At 48.5% G+C, this 27,621-nt stretch overlaps 2 protein-coding genes across 2 annotated transcripts in view; both read left to right on the forward strand.

Moving 5' to 3' along the window:
• The window catches only part of LOC105545270, a 77,787-nt gene extending 62,221 nt beyond the window's left edge, over nucleotides 1-15,566 (forward strand). The window contains exons 21-28 of the mRNA XM_011988128.1: nucleotides 846-1,026; nucleotides 6,985-7,196; nucleotides 8,704-8,892; nucleotides 9,698-9,837; nucleotides 10,866-11,028; nucleotides 11,140-11,226; nucleotides 14,337-14,413; nucleotides 15,286-15,566. Coding sequence (XP_011843518.1) covers nucleotides 846-1,026; nucleotides 6,985-7,196; nucleotides 8,704-8,892; nucleotides 9,698-9,837; nucleotides 10,866-11,028; nucleotides 11,140-11,226; nucleotides 14,337-14,378 — 1,014 coding nt within the window. The 3' untranslated portion in view covers nucleotides 14,379-14,413; nucleotides 15,286-15,566. The remainder of the gene's footprint in view (nucleotides 1-845; nucleotides 1,027-6,984; nucleotides 7,197-8,703; nucleotides 8,893-9,697; nucleotides 9,838-10,865; nucleotides 11,029-11,139; nucleotides 11,227-14,336; nucleotides 14,414-15,285) is intronic.
• A 1,106-nt stretch (nucleotides 15,567-16,672) lies between these two features.
• The window catches only part of LOC105545271, a 54,024-nt gene continuing 43,075 nt past the window's right edge, over nucleotides 16,673-27,621 (forward strand). The window contains exons 1-5 of the mRNA XM_011988129.1: nucleotides 16,673-16,855; nucleotides 16,951-17,070; nucleotides 18,245-18,337; nucleotides 21,905-22,122; nucleotides 25,939-26,132. Of these exons, the coding sequence (XP_011843519.1) occupies nucleotides 16,673-16,855; nucleotides 16,951-17,070; nucleotides 18,245-18,337; nucleotides 21,905-22,122; nucleotides 25,939-26,132 (808 nt within the window). The remainder of the gene's footprint in view (nucleotides 16,856-16,950; nucleotides 17,071-18,244; nucleotides 18,338-21,904; nucleotides 22,123-25,938; nucleotides 26,133-27,621) is intronic.

Raw genomic sequence — 27,621 nt, forward strand, 5'->3', positions numbered from 1 at the left:
ACCACCACGCCCGGCTAATTTTTGTATTTTTTAGTAGAGATGGGGCTTTGCCATGTTGGCCAGGCTGATCTTGAACTCCTGACCTCAGGTGATCCGCCTGCCTCGGCCTCCCAAAATGCTGGGATTACAGGCATGAGCCACCACGCCCAGCCCCAGCTAATTTTTTGTATTTTCAGTAGAGACAGGGTTTTACCATGTTGGCCAGGCTGGTCTTGAACTCCTGACCTCAGATGATCCACCCACCTCAGCCTCCCAAATTGCTGGGATTACAGGTGTGAGTCACCACGCCTTACCTGTCCTTTTTTTGGCTGGCTTACTTAGCATGTCCTCAAGGTTCATCCATATCATAGCATGTGTCAAATTTCCTTCCTTTTTAAGGCTGAATACTCCATTGTCTATATAGACAGCATTTTATTTATCCATTCATCCGTTGATGGACATGCAGGTTGCTTCCGTCTTTTGGCTATTGTGAATAAATGCTGTTATGAACTGATGCTTTCAGTTGTTTCAATTGCTTTCAGTTCTTTTGTATATACACCTGGAAGTGTCATTGCTGGGGTCATATGGTAATTCGATCTTTAATTTTTTGCAAAACTGCCACACTATTTTCCACAGTAGCTGCAGTATTTTGCCTTCCCACCATCAGTGTTTGAGAATTCAGATTTCTCCACATCCTTACCAGAGCTTCTTGTTTTCTGTTTTTTGGACTGGGTTTCATTCTCATTGCTCGTGTGGAGTGCAGTGGTGCAATCTTGGCTCACTGCTGCCTCGATTTCCTGGGCACATTCTAGGCCTGGGATGGCATGATCCCATTGGCATCTTGGGGGGGGGTGGGCATTCTCCAGTTTGTGCTGCAGGTGCCTGAGAGGCAGGTGGATTGCCGTGTGCAACTGCACCACTTGAGCCTCCGCTTGCCCTATGTGGAAAGAAGCAGTCACCTGAAGGTGCAGTACAATGGGCGGCCGCTGTTTGTGGCAGGCGGGCAGTGGAAGGACACATCTCGGGCCACCCTGTGGAAGTGGGAAGGTGAGTGTTGGCTGTGGGGCCTCCTTGGCTAGCAGCTCAGATTTCTGACTTCCAGGCCTTTGCTCAAGCTATGCCTCCTTCCTGGAACACCTTTTCCTTTTATTGGCTAGGCTAACTCAAGACTCAAACTGGGCCAGGCACAGTGGCTCACACTTGTCATCCCAGCACTGTGGGAGGCCGAGGCGGGAGAACTTCTGGAGGCCAGGAGTCTGAGATCAGCCTGCGCAACATAGTGGGAACCTGTCTTAATTTTAGAAACAAACACACGAAAACCCTTATCTTTAAAGAGTCCCATCATGCTTATAATTACATCCTAACTTCTTACCTTTGCCAGTCAAGTGTCAGGTCCCTGCCTCCTTCTCCAGCCTTGTCTCACCCCACTCTTCCCGTTGCTCATTATCCCACAGACTCAGAAGCCTTTTTTTGCTCCCCAGACACACTCCAGGGCCTTTGCATTTGTGGATCTTTGTGTCTGGAAAACACTGTCTCTCACTTTTAAAAAATGGAAAATGGATCCACTGGCTGGGTATGGTGGCTCATGCCTGTAATCCCAGTACTTTGAGAGGCTGAGGAGGGGGCAGATCACTTGAGGTCAGGAGTTCGAGATCAGCCTGGCCAACATGGTGAAACCCTATCTCTACTAAAAATACAAAAGTTAGCCATGCGTGGTGTCAGGCACCTGTAATCCCAGCTACTCAGGAGGCTGAGGCAGGAGGATCACTTGGACCCGGAAGGCAGAGGTTGCAGTGAGCAGAGATCACACCACTGTACTCCAGCCTGGGCAATAAGAGTGAAACTCCATCTCAAAAAAAAAAAAAAAAAAAAAAAAAAATTCACCATAGTTTATCCATGAATTTTTTTTCAATTTTTATTTTTATTTAAGGTGATACCTTGTTTAAAAGTGAATTTGATTTTGAGTTGCTCATCGTTGAAGATGGGTCCCATGGGGGGTCATTGTATTATGCTCTTTGCTCTTGTATAGACTTGAACTATGTTTTCTAAAAGTTGATTAAAGTTTATAAGAGAAAGATATCCTCAGTGTTACACCTGTCTACCTTGTGGGTTTTTTTTTGTTTGTTTGTTTGTTTTGAGACAATCTTACTCTCTCACCCAGGCTGGAGCACAGTGGCATGATCTCGGCTCACTGCAACCTCTGCATCCAAGACTTAAGCTATTCTCTTGCCTCACGCTCCCGAGTAGCTGGTATTACAGGTGTGTGCTACTACACCTGGCTAATTTTTGTATTTTTAGTAGAGATGGGGTTTCACTATGTTGGCCAGGCTGATCTTGAACTCCTGAGCTCAAAGGATCTACCTTCTTCTGCCTCCCAAAGTGCTGGTATTACAGGTGTGAGCTGCTGTGCCTGGCACCTACCCCAAGTCTTGCTTAAAACAGCAAGCACTCTAAATTCTTTCAGCCAATTTTTCTGTTTATATTCTCCATCTTTTAAAATAATATAATCATGCAGTTATTTCTTGAATATTCAGCTTTGGTCATTCTCCATAGGTTTCTTACTAGAGAGGTTAAGAATTTAACTCTTAGATTGGTGCCCCTTTCAAATACGTATTTCTCTCCATTTTCTTAAAAGAATTACATTTTGTTAACATCTGATGCTTACAGAATTATAACTATAAATGTCTTACATAGCTTACATATATGGTGTACTATCATGGTGACTTTTTGTTTTTTTCTGGAGTTTGTAATTGCCTTTATTTTTCTATTTGATTAGTTTTCTATAATTTTTGATAAATAATTACAGAATTTCAGCAGCATTGCAAAACTTTCTTCCAGGTGGTCAGACACATCAGATTGTTCATTGACTTCAATTAGTTCTGATATTTTTGTTGGGGACCCTCTTCCTGGAGCCTGTGTCTTGCTCCAAAGTAGACCAGTTGCACAGTTGTGGTTCTGTAGCCTCCCTTTTCCATCAACCTGGATTTCTTTTCACTTCTCCTCTGGGTCACAACCCCTTTTTCTTAAACCTGTGTCATCTCTCTTGGTTTATTCCTTTGTTCTGATGGAGTACATCTTTCAGTAGCTTCCAGAGAAAGCATAGGTAGGAGGTGTATTCATTCCCAAGGGTTTCTGTAACTAATTACTAAACTGGGCAGCTTAAAACAACAGAAATTTGTTCTTTCACAGTTCTGAAGGCCGTAAGTTTGAGTCAAGGAGACCCCAGGGCCATGTTCCCTCTTAGGCTCTGGGGAGAACCCTCCCTTGCGTTTTCCAAGCATTTGGTGATGGATGTTGAAGCTTGGTGTTCCTTGGCTTACAACCGCATCCTCTCTAATGTCTGCCTCTTTTGTCACATGGCATTCTCCCTGTGTGTGTGTGTGTGTATGTGTGTGTGTCCAGATTTTTCTTTTCTAATAGAGACATCAGTTCTATTGGGTTAAGGGCCTGTCCTATTCTTTTATGACCTCATCTTGACTTAATGATATCTGCAATGACCTCATTTTCAGTTAAGGTCACATTGGGAGGTATTGGGGATTAAGACTTCAGTTAATCTTTTGGGGAACACAATTTAATCCATAACAGAATACAAACATTTTGAGACCCTAAATGTTGATAATACTGGGGGAGTTTGAGTGGAGAATTTTAGGTTGGAAATAATTTTCTCTTGGGATTTTGAAGGCATTGCTCCATTGTTTTGAATTATTTGGGAGATCTGATGCTTTTTCTGATTTAGCATCTTTTGTATGTGACCCTTTTCTCACTGTCTTAGAAGCTTTTAGGAACTCGTTTTAGTCCTGGTAGTGGTAAATTTCATTACGAGGTACCTTAGTATGGACCTATGTTCCTCTGTTGTACTGGGTCTTTAGCATAGGGCATTTCAATTTGGAATCGTGTCATTTTGGTCTGGGTAATTTTCTCTTACAGTTTCTTTGAGAATTTCCTTTCTTTGTTCTGAAATTCCTATTGGTTAGATGTCAGTCCTCAGAAAACTGAGCTTCTAATGTTTTCTCTGTTTCTCTTTTCAAACTAGTTTTTATTTTTGTCTTTTTTCTTTTTGTTTTTTTGGAAAATTGGGGTCTCAGTATTTTGTCCAGGCAGGTCTCAAACTCCTGCGCTCAAGTGATCCTCCTGCCTCTGACTCCCAAAGTGCTGGGATTAGAGGTGTGGGCCACTGCACCCGGCCTCCTTGTTTCTCTTTTGTTCTATTTCTTTGTCCTTTTGTTCTATTTAAATGCCGATTTCCTCAACTTCATATGCCAGCCCTTCTGCTGGCATTTTTATTTTGGATTATCTTATATTTTCAAGAGCTCTGTTTTTTTTGTTCCTTTCTAACATCGTCCTGTTCCATGAATGCAATTGTCTTCTCTTAGAGTATAAGTTACAGAATTTCGGGGATTTTTATCTGTTTCCTCCGAGTTTCTTTTTTCTTTTTATTTCTGTATTTCCTGTTGGAGGCTTTCCCCCAAATGCTAAGCCAGCCTTGGATATGTGTTTATGTTTGAGTCAGCTGCTCAAAATATTGGTTACCCTGTTTTCAAACAGGGTAATTATGTTTTGAGTGTACTCAGAAGCTGCCTGAGGACTTAATTAAAACCAGCAGTTTAGGAAAGTTAGGGATCTCATATTCTGGAGCAGAGATTTAAAAGTTTGTTTAAAAAAATCTATTCTTCTTAAAATCCTTTTATGAAACTTAGAGTAAGAGACCTGCCGAAACAGAGAGGAGAGAACACATTTCCACACTTGGGCGCCTCTTGACTTTCCTGGATCCCATTAGGGGAGAGTGAGTGCTAGTTCTCTGCCAACCCAGGATTAGGCCCTAAGACTGCCCATAACAAGGATCCCAGTAGAAAACTCAGGAATAAAAGTGGAGAAAGTGAGACATCTGGCTAAAATGACTAGAAGCCCTCAGCAAGTAAAGAAGGAAAAAGAAACTGAGAAACCAGAAAAATCATCAGACCAGTTAATTCACCTTTGGAGTAACTGGAGATCTAGAGTTTTCTAAAGGATTAGAAATCTACTGAATTTGAAGAGTTGAGGAAGAAGAATCATGAATGGCCTAAAGCAGTTGCCCAGTGTCTCACACAGAAGGGCATGGAGAAGAACTGGCAGGAATGTCCCCAGATGGTGACAAGTTTACAGAACTTTTACCAGATGACCCATGAGGCCACCCAGAGACCCAGGAGCCAGCCCTGGCCCTGTCCTCATGGAAATGCTCTACACAGGATTTTCGGATACAGATGGAAGGACAAAATGTTTTCAGGTCCTGCCTGGGCAGATGCAGTTGTCCTTCCAGCTCCGGAGTTCCAAACCCAGGCCTGTGCCATCCCCATTCACTTTGAGAAGCTGCTGTGGGCTCCCCAATCCATAGGCTGTGTGCAGGATCCTGTAGTACCCAGAGGGGCGCCCTTGATCATGAACCCTGTGTTTGGTCAGCTCTAAGTCTGTTTCCTGCCTTTCCTCCAGCAGCCCCTAGCCGCCTGCAGCAGTAGCCGCTCTCTTCTAGTTCTGATCCAGGTCTTGAACTTGGGAGACAATTAGAACCTGGATCCCAATTCTGTCTGAAAGCAACAGGATAACATAATCTATACACTGGCACATGACCCTTGGTCCAGCCCAATGTAATGAGAAATGAATGACCATGACCTCAAAAGCAAAACAACAACAACAACAAAAACTGAGCAACCAGACATATGTTCTGGAGGGCCCGAGCTTACCAGGTCGCAACTGTGATCTATAAAGTGAAATAAGATCTTTATCACTATGAAAGAACATGAATGAAATAGAAAACAAATTGGAGACTCAATAGTTGTTTGGAAGGAGGTGCTATATATAGGTGGGCGCACGTGCGGACTGGTAGGCTTCCCTGTCAATCAAGCAATTGGGTGGGGACCTGGCTCTCCAGGGATCCATGCCTTCCTTCTGTTCTTCTGTGGTGCCATCTTCCCGTTTCCCATGAGAAGGGAGCAACTGGGCAGGGACTAGGCTGCCCACTCTTCAGCGTCTCCCTGTTCTCAACTGAGCAGCTCCTCCCTCCCCTTACTGTGTCTTTGCCCCTGCATCTGAGCCTGTCTGCCTCAGTTTCCCCAGACAATAAATCTCCTGTCTCCAGCAGGGGTGGGTTGCCTGCCCCTTTGATTAACTCCCCCTTGTCTTTCATTTAGGTATCAGGTAAATGGTAACGTCCTCCTAGAAGCTTTTGCTGACCTACCCAGTTTTTATCAAATTCCTTCTGTATTGTTTGTCTTCACAGCCCTCAGCATTTCTACCTGTGTTCTTTTTTTTTTCTTTTTTTTTTTTGAAACACGATCTCCCTCTGTTGCCCAGGCTGGAGTGCATTGGCACCATCACAGCCACTGCAACCTCCACCTCAGCCTCCCAAGTAGCTGGGATATAGGTGAGCACTACCGTGCCTGGCTAATTTTTGTATTTTTTGTAGAGGTGGGGTCTCACTTTGTTGCTCAAACTCCTAGACTCAAGTGATCCTCCCACCTTGGCCTCTCAAAGTGCTAGGATTACAGGCATGAGCCACTGTGCCCGACCTTCCAACGTTTTATTATGAAAAAACTGCAAACATTCAGGAGAGTTGGGTGAATGGTACGGTGATCACCAGCGTCCTCTCATACTAGGTTCTGCTATTGACAGTTGACCCCACTTGCCTCATCACCTCTCTATCCACATATCCAGCCCTCTTATTCTTTCTGTGCAATTCAAAGTAAGTTGTAGACATTGATACATTTCACCCCTAAACGTTTCAGTATGTGTTCATTAAGCAGAGTGAAATGCATAAATTACAGTATGATTGGATGAGTTTTGACAGGCGTATACACCTGGGTGATCCAAACACCTGTCATAAGTCACAACATCACCAATGTCCTAGAAAGTTCCCTCATGCCTAGTTATTCCCACTTTTGAGATTTGTCCATTGTGGCTATGATGAGACTCTTGCTCCCTGCTAGAAGCTTCCTCTCCCCTGCGTACCAGATTCTCCTTTTTCCCTTGCAGGAGCCTTGAACCTGGATAGTCCATGGCTGATGGTCTCTGCAGCTCACCGGCTATACTGGCCACACCGAGCTGTGTTCCAGGCTGTCCTGGAGCTAACACTGGGCAAGGCCTGGACCCTGAAGGACCTGGTGGTCAGCGTGGCCTGCAGGAGTCAGGGCCCCAACAGGGAAGGCAAGATCCAGGTCTACACCCCAGCTACCACCTACCTCCGGGTGAGCAGTGCTCGGCCCCCAGCACATGCCTGGTCCCCTGCCACTGAGACCTTTTTCTGGTGCAGAGGTGGATAAAATCTGAGGCCCGTGGGCAGATAGCAGCTCACACATGTGTGAAGTTGGGCCCTCCCAGTGCCTACAACTATCAGAGTTAGTTCTTAAGTGACGTAGTAAAATTAGACCTAAAAAAAGAAAATTTAGATTTCCCATATGCCTGCTTAGCAGCTGAAGGGGAGAGAAATATAAAATAGGAAAGCAAGTCGAACAGGACTTAGGAAATAGGCAGACATTCAGCTTTTGCCAAAAAAAAAAGTGAAAACTTCTAGGACATAAGTCGGTTTGATCCCAACTACCGACTGTGATGAAGTTGCTTCTCTGCATGCGTTTGGTGCAGAAGCAAGAACAGGTTTGGGAGAAAACCCATTAGTGTCATCTGCAGGGCTGAGGGAGCCTGGCGGGTGGACTGTCTCCCTGCACTGGCTGATGCATGGATGTGGGGAAGGTCCGGGCTTGATTGGGCTCATCCAAGGGCAGCGCAGTCCCCTCTGAGGTAGGGCTGGGTGGCACCAGGGTAGAGTCAAGAGCGGTGATAATCTTAGGAACCACGAGGAGGCCTCCGTGTAGCTGAGGGTGCCAAGACAGGAGAGCGAGGTACGGTTGGCTAGCTGGCTCCCACCCTTCACCCAACGAGAGGGCATGGCGGCCTGGTCCAGGGTGGTGGCAATGGAGGTGCCAGCAAGTGTCCAGATCCTGGAGATGCCAGATTTGCTGATGGATTGGCGGTGGGGAGGGAGTGAAAGAAAGGAAATAAATGGCTCTGAGGTTTTGGCCCAAGCGTCTGGTGGGATGGAAGTGCCATTCTAGGAAATGGAGAAGTTGGCGGTGGGGAACCGAGGATCAGTGACGTGGGACAAAGTGTTGTGAAGTTCTGGTATTGGGTTGGAGGCTCAGCCACGTCCTACACCCTGTCTTGTCCTTGTCACTTCTCCTTGTGAGACCCCCGAGTTGTGTGAACAAGGGATGGCGGCCAACAGGGCACCATCCCATGCAGGGCTTGTGCCAGGGTGGTGGCTGCAAGTGGTCTATCTTCCCCAGCTCTGAAACGAGCCAGATCACACACAGCTCTTCCTAGGACTCCCGAAGACAATGGTGATGGTGCAGGGAGAGAAGGCCACCCGCCAGCGTGTGCCCTTCAGGGTACAGACACCCTGGCTACTAGTAATAGCAGCCCAGCGAGATCAGATTCCCTCCCCAAACTGAAGAGGAGAGAAGGAAATTATGCTTGCTCAGGGTTAGGACGACAGAGAGGAGTTTTTCTTTTGGTCTCAAGGCCCTGTAGGAAAACTAGCCTACCTGCCCCAGTCAGGTTAGGCCTCACAGAAATGGCATTGAAGGGGTTTTGAGGTATGAATAGGAGTTCACCAAGCAGGAAAGAGATGAAAGGGTATCCGCGGGGGAGGAAGTAGGGTGTGCAAAGGCCTTGGTCCCCCTCTTCACCTCATTGCAGGTCTCCACGGTGACAGTCTTGGCACAGAGCCTCTTCCACAGCTGGAGTGAAGTCGAGTCAGCCTGGAACGCAGCAGTGCAGGGTGAGATCCATGCTGAGAACAGCCGGGACCGTAAGATCCTGAACTGCTGGTTGAAAGGCCCCCGGCAGGAGCTGAACCTAACAGCCGCCTACAGGCACCTGGAGTGGGTAAGAGCCCAGGAGGCCTGTGCAGCCGAGACCACCAAATCCCTCACCTGGGTCTCCTATCGCTCTCCCTGCTTGGGATGGAGAACGGTTTTGTGCCACTGGCTTGGCCCGTTACCTTGGGCCTCCTGGAGCCTCTATTTCTCTCTCTCTCTCCTTTTTCCTTTTCCTTCTTTTCTTCTTACATATTTTTTGATAGTCTCATTCTGTTGTCCAGGCTGGAGTTCAGTGATACAGTCATAGCTCACTGCAGCCTCAAACGTCTGGGCTTAAAGGATCCTGCCCACTCAGCCTCCCAAGTAGTTAGAACTATAGGCACATGCCACCCATGCCACCATGCATTGCTGGTTTTTTTTTTTTTTTTTGGCAGACACAAGGTATTGCTGTTTCCCAGGCTGGTCTTAAAGCCCTGGGCTCAAGTTACCCTCCCATCTCAGCCTCCCAAAGTGTTGGGATTACAGGCGTGAGCCGCTGCGCCCAGACAAGCCTTAGTTTCTTGTTCTCTGAAATGAACCCTGGTCACATTAGCACAGATCCGGGAGCGAAGCTTGGCTTCCTTTAGCTGAGAAATCCAAGTTCTTCATTCCCCTTGGGTACCTAGGGAGGTCTAGACATGGTGGTGTGCCGGTGGGATCCTGTGGTCTAATCAGGGTGGAGGTTGTGGGTGGAGTTTGGTAGTCATTCTCGGATAGTCATTTCTGGGGGTGATGGGCAGGCTGTGGGGGGCTAGCCCTTGCCTTCCTGCAAGGCAGGTCTGCAGCATGGTCCTGCTGGCCCGTCCGTCCCTTCAGCCTGGATCTTGTTGCAGCCCCAGAAGACCCAGGTGTCGCTGACGGCTCTGCGAACTGGTGCCCAGGGCCAAGCTCAGGGTCTGCAGTTGGAGGGACAGCTGGAGGAGCTGAGGCAAGACAGGACATTGTACCGGAAACGGGGGACCTTGCTCCTTAGGTGTGTACGCCCCTTCTCCTCGGCTGACACCCTGCAAGTTTCCCCTTCTCCAGCATGGAGGGTCCCTGGGGGAACAGGATGGGCAGAGCTACCTGGAGAAACCCTGCTGACCTGCTGGGGCCCAGATGGAACCCAAATGCCAGAGGAGAGCCACCTCCCCTGAAAGCTCCCACATCCCTCGCCCCCTCCATTAGTTGCTGAGGTGGGAGCAGAAGTGAGTCTCATCATCCTAGCCTGGAGCTGCTTGGGTAGTCTTCTCATTTCCTAGAGGCAGAGCTCATTAGAAAAGCAGTTCCCCGTGTGCAGGCAACAGCACGAGGCTGGGATGAGCAGAGCCATCTTGGACTCCAGGCTATGCATTGAGCAGCTCTGTGGCCTCAGATAAGTCACCTACAGCCTAAACAGCAGCAGTGATGACAAAGGAAGAGCAGCATCGTTTGCACGGTGTTCATTTGTGTTTTTATCCCACTTATGTTCGTTGAGCACCTACTATGGACCAAGGGCTCTTCTGGGCACGTGGAAAATGGCAGAGAACCAGAATGTCAGAAACCTTTGCCCTTGGGAAGCTTGCGTTCATTTCATATATGTTATCTCTAATCCCGACCACTGTGTCCAATCAATATTATTTTAGACCCCGTTTTACAGATGGGGAAGCTGAGGCACAGAAAAATCAAGTCCTTTGCCCAAGGTCACACAGCTAGTGAAAGACCGTGCCTGGATTCCAGTCCCAGTCACTGGATTCCAGTGACACCAGATGCTGTGTGCCATCTATCCCTTTGGGTCTTTGCTGTCAAATGGCGATGGGGACCCCAGCTGTGCCCACTTCACTGGCACAGTGAGGTGGTGAAGGCTTCCAGATGCCAAATTGTAAAGCACAGGGCTGCCAGGTGTCCTATGTTCTCTTCTCTGTGATAATCTTAACTCTGCAAGCTCGTGACAGGCCCAGGCTGAGAGCGTGGGGCACAATTGTCCCCCAACACTACCAGCTGCTTTAATGGCTTTGGCCTGTTTTTCCCTCTGCACACCAGGCACCCCTTGCACCTGCCCTTCCCGCAGAGCCTCCTCCTGCAGGAGACCTTCACGGCTGATAGGCGACACCAGCGCTATTCCCTGGAGACTAGAGTTGTCCTGAATGGCCGAGAGGAAACCCTGCAGACTGTGGTCCTGGGCTGCCAGGCTGGACACCCCTACGTGAGTGGGTCCAGGGCATAGCTGGGAAGGGGTCTGAGAGCCGGAGGAAGGCCCCAGCTGCCTCCTGACCCCCTGTGTGCGTGTGTACATGTATGTGGTTGTCCCTCCCAGGTCTGTGCAGGTCTGATGCATCCATACGATGGCAAAGTCATCCCCAGGAACACAGAGGGGTGTCTGGTTGCTTGGAATCAGCACATGGTAAGAGCGGAGACCCCAGAGACCTTTGCATCCCAGTCAGCCCTGGTTCAAGTTGCTGCCATCTCTCAGCAGGATTAAAAACATGTTATCTGGGCTGAGTGCAATGAGTCACACCTGTAATCTTAGCTACTCAGGAGGCTGAGGTGGGAAGGTCGCTTAAGACCAGGAACTGGAGATCCATCTGGGCAACATACGGAAACCCTGTTTCTAAAAAAAAAAATAAGGAAAGAAAATGTGTTTAATTAGTCAGGCATGGTAGCATGTTCTTGTAGTCCCAGCTACCTAGGAGGCTGAGGCAGGAGGATCTGATTCAGCCCAGGAGGTTGAGGCTTCAGTGAGCCATGATTGCACAATTGCATTCCAGCCTGGGCAACAGAGCAAGACTCAGACACCTCCCCCGCACCCCGGCCCACAAAAAAAAAGTTCTCCTGGCCAGGCATGGTGGTTCATGCCTGTAATCCTAGCACTTTGGGAGGCCAAGGCGGGCAGATCACCTGAGGTCAGGAGTTTGAGACCATCCTGGCCAACATGGTGAAACCCCATCTCTACTAAAAATACAAAAACTTGCTGGGTGTGGTGGTGGGTACCCACAGTCCCAGCTACTCAGGAGGCTGAGGCAGGAGAACCTGGGAGGTGGAGGTTGCAGTGGGCCAAGATTGTGCCACTGCATTCCAGCCTGGGCCACAGAGTGAGACTCTGCCCCCCAAAAAAGAAAATTCTCCTGCCTGGGTTCCCTGTTTAATTTGGTCCTCCCTAGTACAGTCTGTGTGACAGTCAGAGGGATATTTTCTAAAGGCCAGCACCACCCTGCCACCTGCTTGCTCTCAAACTCTGACAACGTCTCTTGGGATGAAGCCCCACTCCCGTCACCTCAGCCCCGCTTCGTGGCCTGCATCCGCCTCATCCAGCCTCTTCGCATTTCCTCACCTGGCTCTTTCCTGCCTCGGGACCTCTGTGAGTCCTGTGTGCCTGGAGCCGTCACCCTCTCCTTCAGCTTTGCCTCTTCCCTTCTCATATTTTAGGATTGAGCTCAAGCATCCTCTAACCTGACCCCCAGACCACCTCACACACACCCCTGCTTACCCTGGCGATGCCTTATATCTTCTTCTTTCTTTTTTTTTGGGAAACAGAGTCTCACTCTGTCGTGCAAAACAGAGTCTCACTCTGTCGTGCAAGACAGAGTGTAGTGGTGCAATCCCAGCTCACTGCAACCTCTGCCTCCCAGGTTCAAGTGATTCTCCTGCCTCAGTCTCCCGTGTAGCTGGAATTACAGACGTGCATTCCCACTGCTGGCTATTGTTTTTTGTATTTTTAGTAGAGACTGGGTGTTACCATGTTGGCCAGGCTGTTCTCAAACTTCTGATTTCAAGTGATCTGCCCACTTCGGCCTCCCAAAGTGCTGGGATTACCGCTGCACCCAGCTTGCCCTGTATCTTTTGCTTCTAGTACCTATCACAAATCCCAGTTCTTTTTTTTTTTTTTTTTTAAGACAAAGTCTTGCTCTGTCACCCAGGCTGGAGTACAGAGGCACAATCTCGGCTCACTGTAGCCTTGTCCTCCTAGGCTCAAGTGATCCTCCCACCTCAGCCTCCCAAGTAGCTGGGACCACAGGCACACACTACCACCACACCTGGTTATTTTTTATTTTTATTTTTAGTAGAGACAGAGTCTTGCTATATTGCCCAGGCTGGTCTTGAACTCCTGGACTCTAAGCAGTCCTCCCATCTTGGCCTCCAAAGTGCTGAGATTACAGATGTGAACCGCTGTACCTGGCCCCAGTTCTATTTTTGTGATTCATCCATCACTGGCTTCTCTGCTACTCTGGAAAACTCATGATCTCCACGAGTACTTTATTTACACTGTAGCCACAGGGCTTGGTACACAGTAGGTGCTCAATGAATAGCTGCTGCCATGATGCTATTTAACATCCATCGCATGCCAGGATCCAGAGCAGAAGTCAACAAACTTTTCTGGAAAGAACCAGATAGTAACTAGTTGAGGCTTCATGGGCCACATGGTTCAGGTCTTGTTGACTCATATCTGCCGTTGCAATTCAAGAACACCGTGGATAATACGTAACGAACGGCGTGGCTGAGTCCCAACAGGATTTTACTTGCAAAAACAGGCCACATTTGGACCGGGGCTGTAGTTGCTGACCTCTGACTTAGAGGGTCTTTTTTGAGGCAGGGTCTTGCTCTATCACCCAGGCTAGAGTGCATGGCTCACTCACTGCAGCCTTGACCTCCTAAGCTCAAGTGATCCTCCCACCTCAGCCTCCTAAGTAGCTAAGACCACAAGTGTGCACCACCACACCCAGCTCATTTAAAAATTTTCTGTAGTGATGGAGGTCTCACTGTGTTTCCCAGGCTGGTCTTGAACTCTTGGATTCAGGGGATCCTCCTGCCTCACCTTCCGAAGTGCTGGGATTAGGCCAGGCGTGGTGGCTCACAGCTGTAATCCCAGCATTTTGGGAAGCCAAGGCGGGTGGATCACTTGAGGTCAGGAGTTTGAGACCAGCCTGGCCCAAATGGCAAAATTCCATCTCTACTAAAAAACTATAAAAATTGGCTGGGCGTAGTGGCGGGTGCCTATAATCCCAGCTACTCGGGAGGCTGAGGCACAAGAAGCACTTGAACCCGGGAGTCGGAGGTTGCAGTGAGCCGAGATCCCACCGCTGCATTCCAGCCTAGGTGACAGAGGGAGACTTGGTCTCAAAAAAAAAAAAAAAAAAAAAAGGTGCTAGGATTACAGATAAGAGTCACCAAACCTGACTGAGGATCTTGGCATGTGGTTCCCTGGGGGTGAAACTTGTTTTTGCCTGTGTATCCTTGGCTAATTATTTCGTGTCTCTGGACCTCAGTTTCCTTGTCTGCAGAATGGGAGCAGCAGTGCTCATCTCTATGCAGTGACTCTGAAGATTACAATGTAGTGTTGTAAAATGCCTACTAGAACCTGATCCAGGTTGCCTTCCTGACACCTCTTGGAGGAGTTGATACTCTGGGAGAGCACCGTATTTTTCAGCAAGCATTTGTGGAGGATTTACTGTATGCAAGGAAGATAGTCATTGTGTCTCTCTCTCCCTCTCTCTTTTTTTTTTTTTTTTGAGACAGAGTCTCACTCTGTTGTCCATGCTGGAGTTTGGAGTACAGTGACTTGATCTCATCTCACCGCAACCTCCACCTCCCAGGTTCATGCACAGACCCCTTCCACCATTTTATTTATTTATTTATTTATTTATTTACTTTTTTTGAGACTGAGGATCGAGTCTCGCTCTGTTGCCCAGGCCAGGGTGCAGCTGCGCGATGTCAGCTCATTGCAACCTCTACTTCCTGGGTTCACGTGATTTTCCTGCCTCAGCCTCTCGAGTAGCTGGGATTATAGGCTCCCATGACCATACCCGGCTAATTTTTGTACCTTTAGTAGAGATGGGGTTTCTCCGTGCTGGCCAGACTGGTCTGGAGCTCCTGACATCAGGTGATCCCCCCTCCTCAGCGTCCCAAAGTGCTGGGATTGCAGGCATGAGCCACCGCACCTGGCCGTTTCTCTTTGCAAGATACAAAACAGCCCCTGGGAAGGAGGATGAACCAGGCAGCTGTTGAGCACTGAGACCCACCCCTCTGGGGGCTCCCTTCACCATTAGTTAAACGAGGCTGCGTGCGGCTCCCCAGGGATCAGGTAGTACAGTTCTTGGAGCTTCTAGGGGGAAACAGACGGCAGGATGACAGCCTCAGACACCTGCAGAAGTGGTTCCCGATGGTGTTTGCTGTTTCTTAAACCGGAGATCGCAGAGCCGGCACCATGGGCCAAATTCAATCTGCAGATGGGTTTTGTTTGGTCTGCTTAGCATTTAAATTTTTTAAGGAAATTAATTGCTACCACTGAAAATCAGAAGATTTTGAGTAAAACCCAGATTTCTGGTGTTTATAAGAAAAAAAATCAGAAGGCATGACCACACCAGGCCTCAAATCCCAGCTGACAACAACAGGCTCAGACTGAGTAAATGGCAGTTGTTTCGTTTCATATAATTTAGCTGTCTACTCTTTTTAAAACCGTGTCTAGGCTGGGCGAGATGGCTCACGCTTGTAATACTCATGCCGAGGCAGGCGGATCATTTGAGGTCAGGAATTCAAGACTAGCGTGAACAACATGGTGAAACCCCATCTTTACTAAATACAAAAAAATTAGCCAGGCGTGGTGGCAGGCACGTGTACTCCCAGTTACTCGGGAGGCTGAGGCAGGAGGATCACTTGAACCCGGGAGGTGGAGGTTGCAGTGAGCCAAGATTGTGCCACTGCACTCCAGCCTGGGCGACAGAGAGAGAGTGTCTCAAAATAAAATAAGTCTGTTTAATGACGTACATTTTTCTCCCCTCTTGGACCCTTATTTCTCTTCCTCCGTTTTGGTTTTAAAGTAAAGCCGAGCACCGCTTTAAAGATGCACCCCTTTAAAGATGCATTCCAATGATAAAGCTCCTTGGCAGGCATTTTTAACTTCTCAGTCAACACAGGTAGGAAAAGATGGTAACGTGCTACTGTGTACTTGGCCTATGGCAGAAGCTAAATGATTGTTGAGTGAATAAACGATAGAGCCATTGTGTATTAGTTTGGTATGGCTGCCATGACAAATCGCTGCAATCTTAATGGTTTAAAACGCCACGAATTTATTTTACAATTTTGGAATTCAGAAGCCCAAAATGGATCTCATGTGGCTAAAATCAAGGTGTTAGCAGGGCTGTGTTCCTTCTGGACGCTCCGGGGGAGAGTCCATTTCCTTTCCTTTTCCAGCTTCTAGAAGCTGCCTGCATGCCTTGGCTCGTGGCTCTTTCTTTCATCTTCAAAGCCAGCAGCGTGGCATCTTCCAATCTCTGTGTGACTCTGACCCTCCTGCCTCCCTCTCACAGGACCTCTGTGATTACTCTAGGGCCACCCAGATAATCTCCTCATCGCAAGATCCTCAATCCAGTCACACTGCAAAGTCTCTTTTGCCATGAAAGGTCACATATTGACAGGTTCCAGTGATGAGGACATGGATGTCATCGTGGAATGAGTGTTCTTCTGCCAGCTCCACTATGAGTTACACATTCTTTCACTCTAGCTCAGCTTTGTCCTTGGAGTTTCAGGCTGTAGCTAGTGATTCTGTGTTTGTCCAAGTATTGAGCACCTACTACATGCCAGGACCCGTGCTAAGTATTAGGAATATGGCAATGAACAAAATACACTACTCTCTAGGCACTTTCTTTGGACAAGACACAGACATTCACATTTGTTCCATCAAGCCCACCCGGCTCATCTTAGCTGTAGGCACTGGAGTTTACCATTCCTGTGTACCCGTGTCCACTTCCTGCCCTATAAGTGGAGGAGTATAGACTGCTCCATAACCCATCAATCTTTGGACCACTTTCTTCTGACGGCTGGGTTCCCAGGGTGGCTTCCGCAGGCATATAGAGATGGTACGAGACCTCTCTCAGTGCCTCTGGTTCTCACACACTCAGGCTAAGAACAGGGAGATTGAGGCTACTTTGAAAGTCAACCGGAAAGCTGTGCTGCACTTGAAGGGTTTACATCGTGACAGATCTCAACATGGGGAAATCCGGCACAGCCTGGTCCTGGACTTGGCCCATTCCTACGAGGTATGGGTCCCCAGGTTGGGCAGACACTGGTTTGTGCCCTCCACACAGAGCTTGACTGTTAGCAGAAGTAAAGGGTGTTGTCTGTTTCTTCCCAGCTGAGCTTCCCCCAGGCCCTGAACTTGGATGGTGGCATCATCTTTAGACAGAGTCCCCAAGGAACATTCAACTTCGGTGTGGATGCACGAGCTGCCGTCAACCACAATGTCACATCCCAGGTCAGGAGGCTGAATTCTGCTCCCTTGCCAAGGGACGCCCGGTCTTAATAACCTTTAGAGAAGGTGACCTATATGAGATGTCTGAGGAGGTGGCAGGAGACATGACCCTGGAGAGCCAGCAGCACAGTCCTTATTTTGGCAATGTGTTTGTGATTAGTCAGGATGCATTGACTGTTGTAAACAAATGTTTGGCTCTTTGTGAAAGGCCAGTGTTCACGTCTCAGTTCACCATGGCTCTGCTCCATACAGTCTCTCAGGATCCAGGCCTCCCCACCTTGTGGCTCTGCCCCAGTGGGCAGACAGAGGGAGAGAGAGTGGAGAATTATGCAGGAGGCTTTTATGAGCCAGACCCATAAGTGGAAAGGTCATTCCTGCCTGGGTTCTCATCACATGATCCCACCTAGCTGCAAGGGAGGCTGGGAAATGTAGTTTTAGCTGTATGTCCAGGAAGAAAAGGAAATGCAGTTTGGTCAATATATAGCAGCCATTGTAGGTATATTTACTCATTCATGGCTGTTCATTTGTTCATCCATGGGCATGTGCATTCATATCCATTCATTCAGCATGGATAGGTTGTATCTCCTGTGTGCCAGGCTCTGTGATGTGCACTGGGGATGCATGGGTGACTCTGTCCCCATCTCTGTTCCCATCTCTGACAGCTTTCAATCTAGTGGGCAGTTTAGTGTTATGTAAGTTCAAGTTCAATTCCCAGTTCCACTGTTAACTAGCTGTGTAACCTTGGGTGAATTACTGAGTCCCACTGAGCCTCAGTTTTCCTAGCTGGGAAATGGGATGGTAACAGCAACCCAGCAAAGCAGTGTTGAGGATTAAATGAAGTAGTCATTGTGAACCTGGTAGCACAGTGCCTGGTTCACAGTCAGGGTCAACTAGAAGGTGGTGTGGCTGTGGGAGGCATAAGCAGCCACCATGGCGGGGAGTAGGGGGTCCCAAAGTGGTCTTCCAGCCCCAAATCCAGGACAACACTTCCTAAGCAACCTTGTTCAGTAGCGCAGCCTGAGTAAGATTGAGGGGTGAGGAACATTGAGGGAGGACAGAAGTTTCTGGTTTGAGCTTTGGGCAAATTCTGGGATGCGTTTGCCTAGTAGCCACCTCCTAGGGTTCTGCATCTGCCTCTCTGTTCCCTCTGACCCCTCTTCAACTCTCCCCACAACAGGTCTCGGTCCAGCTGAACGGATCTGACTTCGACTTTGCATTTTTCTTCCAGCTCAAGCATCCCCACAGACCAACATTTCCTCCAAACTTCCAGGTATGGACGTTGCTTCCTTGCGGATGACCTTGACTTGCCTGCCAAGAGTTGTCTGTGAGCAGCTGGCCTGCTGGGGATGGGCGGAAGGAAGGCAGGATGGGGGCCTGAGGGAGGGAGGCCACACTTGCAGTGTTGTGCTTAGCCAAACAGCCCCTGCAGAATTAAGAACAGATGGCAGGAAGGTTTCCACATCCATCATTTGGAAGTGATGGTCCAGGCTGAAGGGGGTGAAGGATCTCATTTCACTCTTGAAAATGGACAGAAACAGAGTTTTCCTCCAAACTCTGCCCTGTATTTGGGCTTTGGCGAAGCTGTGTAATCCTTCAAGAGAGCTTTGTTGATCCAGGGTATTTTGGAGGTGGAGAAAGACATCCAGGTGGGAGCCCCGTCCCCCCACCAAGTTTGCAGCTTCATTGAGCAGACTGTGCATGGTGTGTGCCACAGGAATTAGAGGGTGACTAATTCAAGGATGTGGAGGTGTAAATAGGAAATCCCAACAGGGATGAGGCCCTTAGGAGACGTGGGGCAGACCTTTAATTTGATAGCGATAAAAAAAATTAGAGGTGGGGTCTCACTATGTTGCCCAGGCTGGTTTTAAACTCTTGGCCCCAAGTTGTCTTTCTGCTTCAGCCTTCCAAAGTGCTAAGATTACAGGCATGAGCCACCGCACCTAGCCTGATAGCATTTTAAAATTTCTTTTGAGACAGGATCTCACTCTGTTGGCTGGGCTAAAGTGCAGTGGTGGCGTAATCACGGCTCACTTCAGCCTTGACCACCTGGGGTCAAGCAATCCTTCCACCTCAGCCTCCTGAGTAGCTGGTGCCACAGGCATATGCCGCAACACCCAGCTAATTTTTGTACTTTTTTTTTTTTTTTTTTGGCAGAGACGGGGTCTCGCGATGTTGCCCAGGCTGGCAATGAGCTCCTGGGCTCAAGTGATCCTCCTCCCTTGGCCTCCCAAGGTGCTGGGATTGTAGGCATGAGCCACTATGCCCAGCCCTGATAGCATTTTTTAAACACCTGCTGTGCATTCCCTGTGTGTTGGGTTTTAGACACTCGAATGGAGCCCGAGAGTGGCTCTGAATGGAGGGAACTGCTTATTCTTAGAGGCACGAGTTTTCACAGGTTGATGTCCCTGAAGCCAGGCTCTATCTTCACATTGACACAGGTCACCATTTCACTAGCAGCCTTTTGCTTTTGTGGAGTTCCCTGAGATCACGGCCCATCTGAGAGCTGCTGGCGTTTTAGATGGGAGGAAATGCCATCATATTAACCATTTGTTCTAGGGGCTGATGTCTGTGGAGTGATTGCTTGGCAGGCTCTGTTCTAAACCCTGTTTGTGGATTATCTCATGGTCACCTCACGATGCTGTTGTGGGGAGGCGTGGAGCACTGTTGTACCATTTTGTGGATGAGGCTCTGAGACTTAGAGAGGTGGTGTGACTTGCCCAAGATCATGGAGCTCAGCAGTGGAAGATCTTGGGTGGGAACCCAGGCGTTCTGGTTTCAGAGCCCGTGCTATCGATCCCCCGAACTCATCGGGGAGTGGGGGTGGGTTCCCCTGGAAGCTTGGATGCTGGGTCATCTAATGGGTGCAAATATTATTATCATTAGTATTTTTTGAGACCGAGTCTTGCTCTGTCACCGAGGTTAGAGTGCAGTGGCATGATCTCGGATCTGCAAACTCCACCTTCCGGGTTTAAGTGATTCTTGTGCCTCAGCCTCCCAAGTAGCTGGGATTACAGGCGTGCACCACCACATCCAGCTAATTTTTTGTATTTTTAGTAGAGATGGGATTTCAGACTGGTCTTGAACTCCTGACCTCGAGTGATCCGCCTGCGCCAGACTTCGCCAGACTTCGAAAGTGCTGGGATTACTGGTGTGAGCTCCTGTGCCCAGCTCAAACGTTAATTTTAATTTTAATTTTTAAGACAGTGTCTTGTTCTGTCAACCAGGCTGGAGTGCAGTGGTATGACATGGCTCACTGCAGCCTCCACCTCCCAGGCTCCAGCCATCCTTTCGCCACAGCCTTCTGAGTAGCTGGGACTATAGGTGCACGCCACCACACTCAGCTAATGTTTTAATTTTTTGCAGAGATGGGGGTCTTGCTCTGTTATTCAGGCTGGTCTCAACTCCTGGCCTTCAGCAATCCTCCTGCCTTGGTCTCTTACAGGTGTGAGTCATCGTGCCCTACCAGTCTATGGGTTTTGACAGACATTATGGATCTGCCTTGACAGCATCATTCAGAGCAGTTTCCTTGCCGTAAAAAATCCTCTGGGCTCTACCTTTTCATCCCTCCTCCTACACTCCACCCCCTGGCAACCACTGTTCTTCTTACTCTCTGTGGTTTTGACTTTTTCCAGAATGTCACAGAGTTGGAATACAGTGTGCAGCCTTTTCAGATGGGCTGCTTTCACTTAGTAATATACATTTAAGTTTCCTTCATGTCTTTTTCAGCTTAATAGCTCATTTTATATTAGCACTAGATAATATTCCATTGTGTGGGTGTATCATGTTTTATTCAGCAGTTCATCTGTGGAGGCACCAGGCATTCTTTTAAAACCTTTCCAGGCGAGGCACGGTGGCTCATGCCTGTAATCCCAGCACTTTGGGAGGCCGAGGCGGACAGATTGCCTGAGGTCAGGAGTTCGAGACCAACCTGAACAACATGGTGAAACCCCCTCTCTACTAAAAATACAAAAAAAAAAAATTAGCTGGGCATGGGGGCGGGCACTTGTAATCCCAGCTACTCGGGAGGCTGAGGCAGGAGAATCACTTGAACCTGGGAGACAGAGGGTGCACTGAGCTGAGATTGCACCACTGCACTCCAACCTGGATGACATAGTGAGACTCCATCTCACGGGAAAAAAAAAAAACAAAAAAAACAAAAAACATTGTGACTGTAATACACAGGCTGGATTGAGAACCATGGGGCTAAACCTGCTTTGCAGATGGGGAAACTGAGGCTCAGATCAGGAAAAGGAGAGGCTCAGGTCCTGTGGAGCTGGTGGAGCCTTGGGCCTCTCTGCTCCCACCCTCCACTGCTCCCCTCCCCACTCCTCCCTTCAGCACCCTTGTTGGGGCTAACTACGTGTTCACCCCCGCCTGACTGCTTGGGTACCGAGACGCCATCCTCTTTGAACCCCAGAAGTTCTGGGTTCTCTGGTTCCCGCGGGGCACTCTACAGGGCCTCCTTTTCTGTGGCGGAGTTGCAAAGATGTCCTCTGCTTCCCCCACCCGCACGAGTTTCAGAGCTAGACAGACTCAGGTGGCATATATGACCCTCTCAGAGCCTCAGTTTCCCCATTTGTACAATAAGAACTCCCATTTCACATGTGGAAAGGACAAGATGGGACTGTACCCCTGGGCCAGGAGCTGGAGCCAGGGTAGGCTGTCTCCCTCATCCCTCCCTCTGTCTCGTTTCGCCTCCTGATTGTGTGCTGTCTACCATGATTGGTGACTATTCAAAGTTGGAGTGGCTCAGGAGGGCTTCCTGGAGGAGGAGGCAGCCCTACCCCACACCCAGGATCCCATAGACCCTTCCTGTCCCTCCCCCACCTCCCTGTAGGTGCAGGCAGCTGCCGGACGCTACAGAGTGTGCAGCCTCAACGGGTCTCTATCTGTGCATATGTCTGGCCGGGAGCTGGTTCTGTTGGAGGTCGACGCCAGCCAGGACACTCGGAGAAGCAGCCGGGGCTGGGATGTGAGTGTCCTTCTCCACCAGGCTGTCCTCAGTGCCCCCAGGGTTGTTCGGCTGCAGCTGTCTGGAAAGATCACCCCAGCAAGGTAATGGTCCCCAGGGGGTCTGCAAGGAGGCGGGGAGACCACAGAGGCCAAAAGGCTGAGACCTGGGCAGTCCTCACTGAGAGGCCCCTCTTCTTTCCCTCCGAGACCACACCCAAGTCAGCCCCATCGGTGCCACTGAGGGCATGAAAAGCAGGTGGTTTTCAGTTTTTCACTTTTACCCTTTATTTTTTTTGCATTGTTATGAGAGTGTTCATTGTAGACGGCTTAAACGATAATGTATAAAGGGCTGGGCACCATGAGTCACACCCCAGGGCTTTGGGAGGCTGAGGCAGGAGGATTGCTTGAGTTCAGGAGTTCAAGAGCAGCTTGCACGATATAGCAAGACCCCATCTCTCCAAAAAATAAATAAAAATTAGCCTGCTAGGCGGGGCACGGTGGCTCACGCCTGTAATCCCAGCACTTTTGGAGGCCGAGGCGGGCGGATCACGAGGTCAGGAGATCGAGACCATCCTGGCTAACACAGTGAAACACCGTCTCTACTAAAAGTACAAAAAATTAGCCGGGCGTGGTGGCAGGCGCCTGTAGTCCCAGCTCCTTGGGAGGCTGAGGCAGGAGAATGGCGTGAACCGGGGAAGCGGAGCTTGCAGCGAGCCAAGATCGCACCACTGCACTCTAGCCTGGTTGACAGAGTGAGACTCCGTCTCAAAAAAAAAAAAAAAAAAAAAGATTAGCCTGGTATAGTGGGGTGCACCTGTAGTCCCAGCTACTCAGGAGGCTGAGGTGGAAGGATTGCTTGAGTTCAGGAATTCAAGACCAGCCTGGACAACATAGACCCCATCTGTACAAAAATTTTATTAAAAAATAGCTGGATGTGGTGGCGTGCACCGGTAGTCCTAGCTACTCGGGAGGCTGAGGTTAGAGGATTGTTTGAGCTTGGGAGTTGGAGGCTGCAGCGAACTATGATTGCAGCATTGCAGTCCAGCCTGGGTGACAGTGAAATGAGCCTGACTCTAAAATAGTATTAATAATAATCATCATGTAAAAAGAAATGAACCAAAAATCACTAGTGATCCCAAGGAATGTGCATCTCCATTTGGTCTCATGTCTGAGTATATATTTACCTACTGATGTGTCCACTATCGTGAGGTGCTCAGGAGCCAGGGGTGACCACTTGGTTTCCAGTCCGACTCTGCCACTGCTGCCTCTGGGACCACTCGCCCTTCTGTGCCTCAGTTTCTCTACCTGCTTTTTACGGTTTTCCTAAGGATGAACTGAGCCCTGCATGTGAGTTCCAAGCGAGGGCCAGTGAGCACGCTCCATAGCTGGCTACCATCTTTGCTGCAGGTGTAATCGGAAAAAACAAACTCTTTTTGGCTACTATCCTCTTAATGCTCAGTACAGGATAATTCTGTGGCCAGGAGCAGGGGTCTTTTTCCCCATAAAGCAATTCTCTGGTGGACACGAACTGGGTGTCCTACAAATTAACTCAGTTCTGACCCTATATACCTGGAGGTAGCATCAGACCCCCACAGGTTAAGTGTGCAAGACTGCCCCCAACTTTAGACACCATTCCCCTCAGCCTCTCTAGTGGCTGGAACTACAGGCTCACCACCACACCTGGCTAATTTTTGTACTTTTATTTTTTGTAGGAACAGGGTCTTTTTTGTAGAACATGGTCCTCTGCAGTCCCATGTTTGTTCCAGGTTTGGCATGGATTTAAGGAGCCCCTGGGCTGTGGACATGATCCTAGATAACCGTGTCCTCAGAATTGCCACCACAGCTGTCCCTCCACCTGTCCAACTGTCCATCCTTATCCCCAGTCTGAAAAGGATTTGAGGCAAATTATTAAAATGTACCTTGTTCTAGGTCAGGAGTTGGTAAACTCTCAAGGCCAGATGGTAACTATTTTCAGCTTTATGGGCCGTATGGTCTCTGTTGCAACTACTCAACCCTGCCATGGCGGCACAAGAGTGTCATAGACAGTTCATAAATAATGGGCATGATTTTGCTCCAATAAAACTTTATTTATAAAAAGAAGTGGTGGGCCAGCTTTGGCCCACAAGCTATAGTTTTCCAACCCTTGTTCAAAATTTTAAAAAGATACATGAGGAAGCTAGGGAGAAGGGAAAAGAAAAATAGGAAAAATGGGAAGCTGCTCCAAGTAGTGTCAGTAAACAAAATTCATGCTATGAGTTCATCTGTGTTATGTACAGCTCAGCTGAAGATTTGGCTCTGAGCTTCCTAGCAGCCAATGCAGAGAGAGAAACCAACAAGTAGTAATATTTGCAGTGGCCCTCAGGAAGTTTACACACACACAGTTAACAGCTGTGCACCATGAAATGCATGGCTCATCTTGTTCCTAGTGGTGAAGCTCAAGGGAAATCTCTCCAATGGTGTCATACAGGAACTTACTGTGTGATGATAGGGACTGCGTCCCCTGCCCCAGTTTTCCAGCAAGTTTAACAGCAAGCTTCTTGGGGCTGTTCCTTTTCTCACATTTATCAGTCACTCATTTTGACCCAGGAGCAGGCATCTTATATTCCAAAGTTCATTTAATTCTAAACAATACTGTGCTTTAGGTACTGCTAACTGCCTATTTGAGCTTTGAGCTCATTACTCTCTCTCTCTACCTGTTTCCTCATCTGTATATTGGGGATCATAATATTCTCAAAACTCACAGGGCTTTTGTAAGGAGTCAGACAATGCATCTAAAGTGCACAGTGCATGGCAGAGTGTGTTGGTTAGATGTTGCTGCATAACAAGCTACCCCAAAGCATAGAGATTAAAGAACAACCATTTTGTTTGCTCATGATTCTGTGGGTCAGGAACTTACACAAGGCTTAGGCAGTTCTCTGTGTGACTTTGGCAGGGGTCATTCTCTGGGACTCTTGGCTAACATCAGCCTTCAGCTGAGTCAGTTCCTAGACAGATGTGTGCATGGGCTGAGGACGGGGGTGGACCGGGAAGTCTAGGAAGGCTTCCTTCACATGTCTGGCACCTCGGTGCTCTTCCATGTGCAAACCGCCCCCCCTTTTCAAGTGGCTGCTTGGGCTTCCTCATATCATGGCGGTCTCAGGCTGGTCAGACTTCTTACCAGGTGGCTGGGTTCCAAGAGGGAGCATTCAGGTGAGAAGGTGAAAGTTGCAGATCTTAGGGCCCAACCTTGAAAGTTCTGCAGTGTCATTTCTGCCACATTCTATTGACCAAAACGCAGGTGAAAGGGCAGCCCTGATTCAGAGGGAGAGGAAATAGATCTCACATGTTAATGCAGGAGTGGCAAAGTCACCTTGCAGGAGAGTGTGTAGGAAGAGCCGGCCATAGGTGCAAACACACTGTATCACATCTGGGTGAGTACCTGTCAGTATCAATATCAATATCAGTTCAAGGTCAGGTGCAGCGGCTCATGCCTGTAATCCCAGCACTTTGGGAGGCTGAGGCGGGCAGATCACCTGAGGTCAGGAGTTCAAGACCAGCCTGGGCAATGTGGTGAAACCCTATCGCTACTAAAAATACAAAACTTAGCTGTTGTGGCAGGTCCCTGTAATCCCAGCTACTCAGGAGAAAGAGACAGGAGAACCGCTTGAGCCCAGGAGGTGGAGGTTGCAGTGAACCAAGATCGCGCTACTGTACTCAAGCCTGGGTGACAGAGTCACCCTGTCTCCCCCCCCCAAAAAAAAAAGCTAAGTATCAGTTTGTCCACTTTATTCCCCACTTTGCGGAAGGAGAAACTGATGCTCAGAGAGGTTGGGTCCTTCTCCCAGGTCATCCCGTTAGTGAGTAGCAGCATTGAGATTGGAACCCAGATTTGCCTGACTGCAAAGCCCAAGATCTTAACCCCCTCACTTCACTGCCTAGGATTTGGCTGTTTTCCAAGGCACTGCTGGACCAGAACACAGCACAGCTGCTCCTCAAGGCATCTGAGGAACGGAGGGGAGGCCGGGTCCTGACCTTACAGAGCCAAACCCGGCACACGGTGGCTGGCTGGGCAGCGATGCCCCGCCTCCTGACACTCACAGGAAGGCTGAAGCAGAAGGAGACACTTCAAGAGGGTGAGGGCCTGGGGAACGCCATGGGGGCGGGGCAAGCACTTTCTATGGAACTGCAAGGTAGATTCAGTTCCACCCAAGTCCAGTGATGCTCCAACTCCAGCATGTCACACTGGCGTATCCATAGGTTTAGATAAAGGGGTATGGATGATTCCCCTTTGTGAGAAATATACATTCTGACAAAAATCTACCCACTAAAAACTGAATAGGTTTCCTTATGCAGGACTTGTCAGAGCCTTTAACATGCTAATGGACGTTGTATATCTCCAGAAGGAAGAGTTGGGTACAGGGTTTCCCAGGCATATTTTTTGGAATGCCTTTTATTTTGACATAACACCAGACTTGTAGAAAAGTTGCAAGAACAGTGCAAAGAATCCCACAGGCCCTTTGTCCAGATTAACCAGCTACTAACATTTTACATTTCCTTTATCATTCTCATATTCATATTCTCTCTATATGTACATATATTTAACGTATTATTTTATTCCTGAATTGTGTTTTCCCAGGTTGCAGACGTAATTCTTTTTTTTTCTTTTTTGAGATGGAGTTTTGCTGTTGTCCCCCAGGCCGGAGTGCAATGGAGCAATCTCAGCTCACTGCAACCTCCACCTCCCAGGTTTAAGCAATTCTGCTGCCTCAGCCTCCGGAGTAGCTGGGATTACAGGAACTAATTTTTTTTTTAGGGGAGGCATTAATAATCTACCCCTAGTTTAGCATATAATCAAGAAATAACCGTAATGATGGGCAACCAGCAGCCCTCAGGGCTGCTGTATCTGGAGTAGCCATTCTTTATTCCTTTCCTTTTTTAATAAGCCATTCTTTATTCCTATCCTTTTTTAATAAACTTGCTTTTGCTTTGCACCATGGACTCACCCTGAATTCCTTCTTGCAGGAGATCCAAGAAGCCTCTCTTGGGGTCTGGATCCAGACCCCTTTCCTGTAACACATCCATCTATGTTATTTTTGATGCTTTTCAGAGTGAGTTGTAGACATCAGAACACCTTACTTACTAAATGGATTATCATACACATCATGAACTAAAGCTCAAAATTTGCTTACAATTCTCCCTGCTCTTAGTCTCCCTCCCTTTCTTCCTTCCTCTGATGTAAAATTTACAGACAATGAAATGTACACATCTCAGCTGGGAGCAGTGGCTTCCACCTATAATCCCAGCACTTTGGGAGGCCAAGGAGGGCAGATTGCTTGAGGCTGGGAGTTTCAGACCAGCCTGGGCAACAGAGGGAGACCCTGTCGCTACAAAAATTTTTAAAATTAGCTGGACATTGTGGTGCATGTCTGTAGTCCCAGGTACGTGGGGGCTGGAGTGGGAGGATCGCTTGAGCCTGGGAGGTTGAGGTTGCAGTGGGCCATGATTACACCACTGCATTCTAGCCTGGGCAGCAGTGAGACCCTGTCTCAAGAAAATAATCATTTTAGTATCTAGTGGTTTCTCCTTGTGGCTTTAATTTGCATTTCCCTGTTGATGAATGAT

This window comes from Mandrillus leucophaeus, unplaced genomic scaffold (genome assembly GCF_000951045.1).
Source record: "Mandrillus leucophaeus isolate KB7577 unplaced genomic scaffold, Mleu.le_1.0 Scaffold323, whole genome shotgun sequence".
NCBI classification, from domain to species: Eukaryota; Metazoa; Chordata; class Mammalia; order Primates; family Cercopithecidae; genus Mandrillus; species Mandrillus leucophaeus.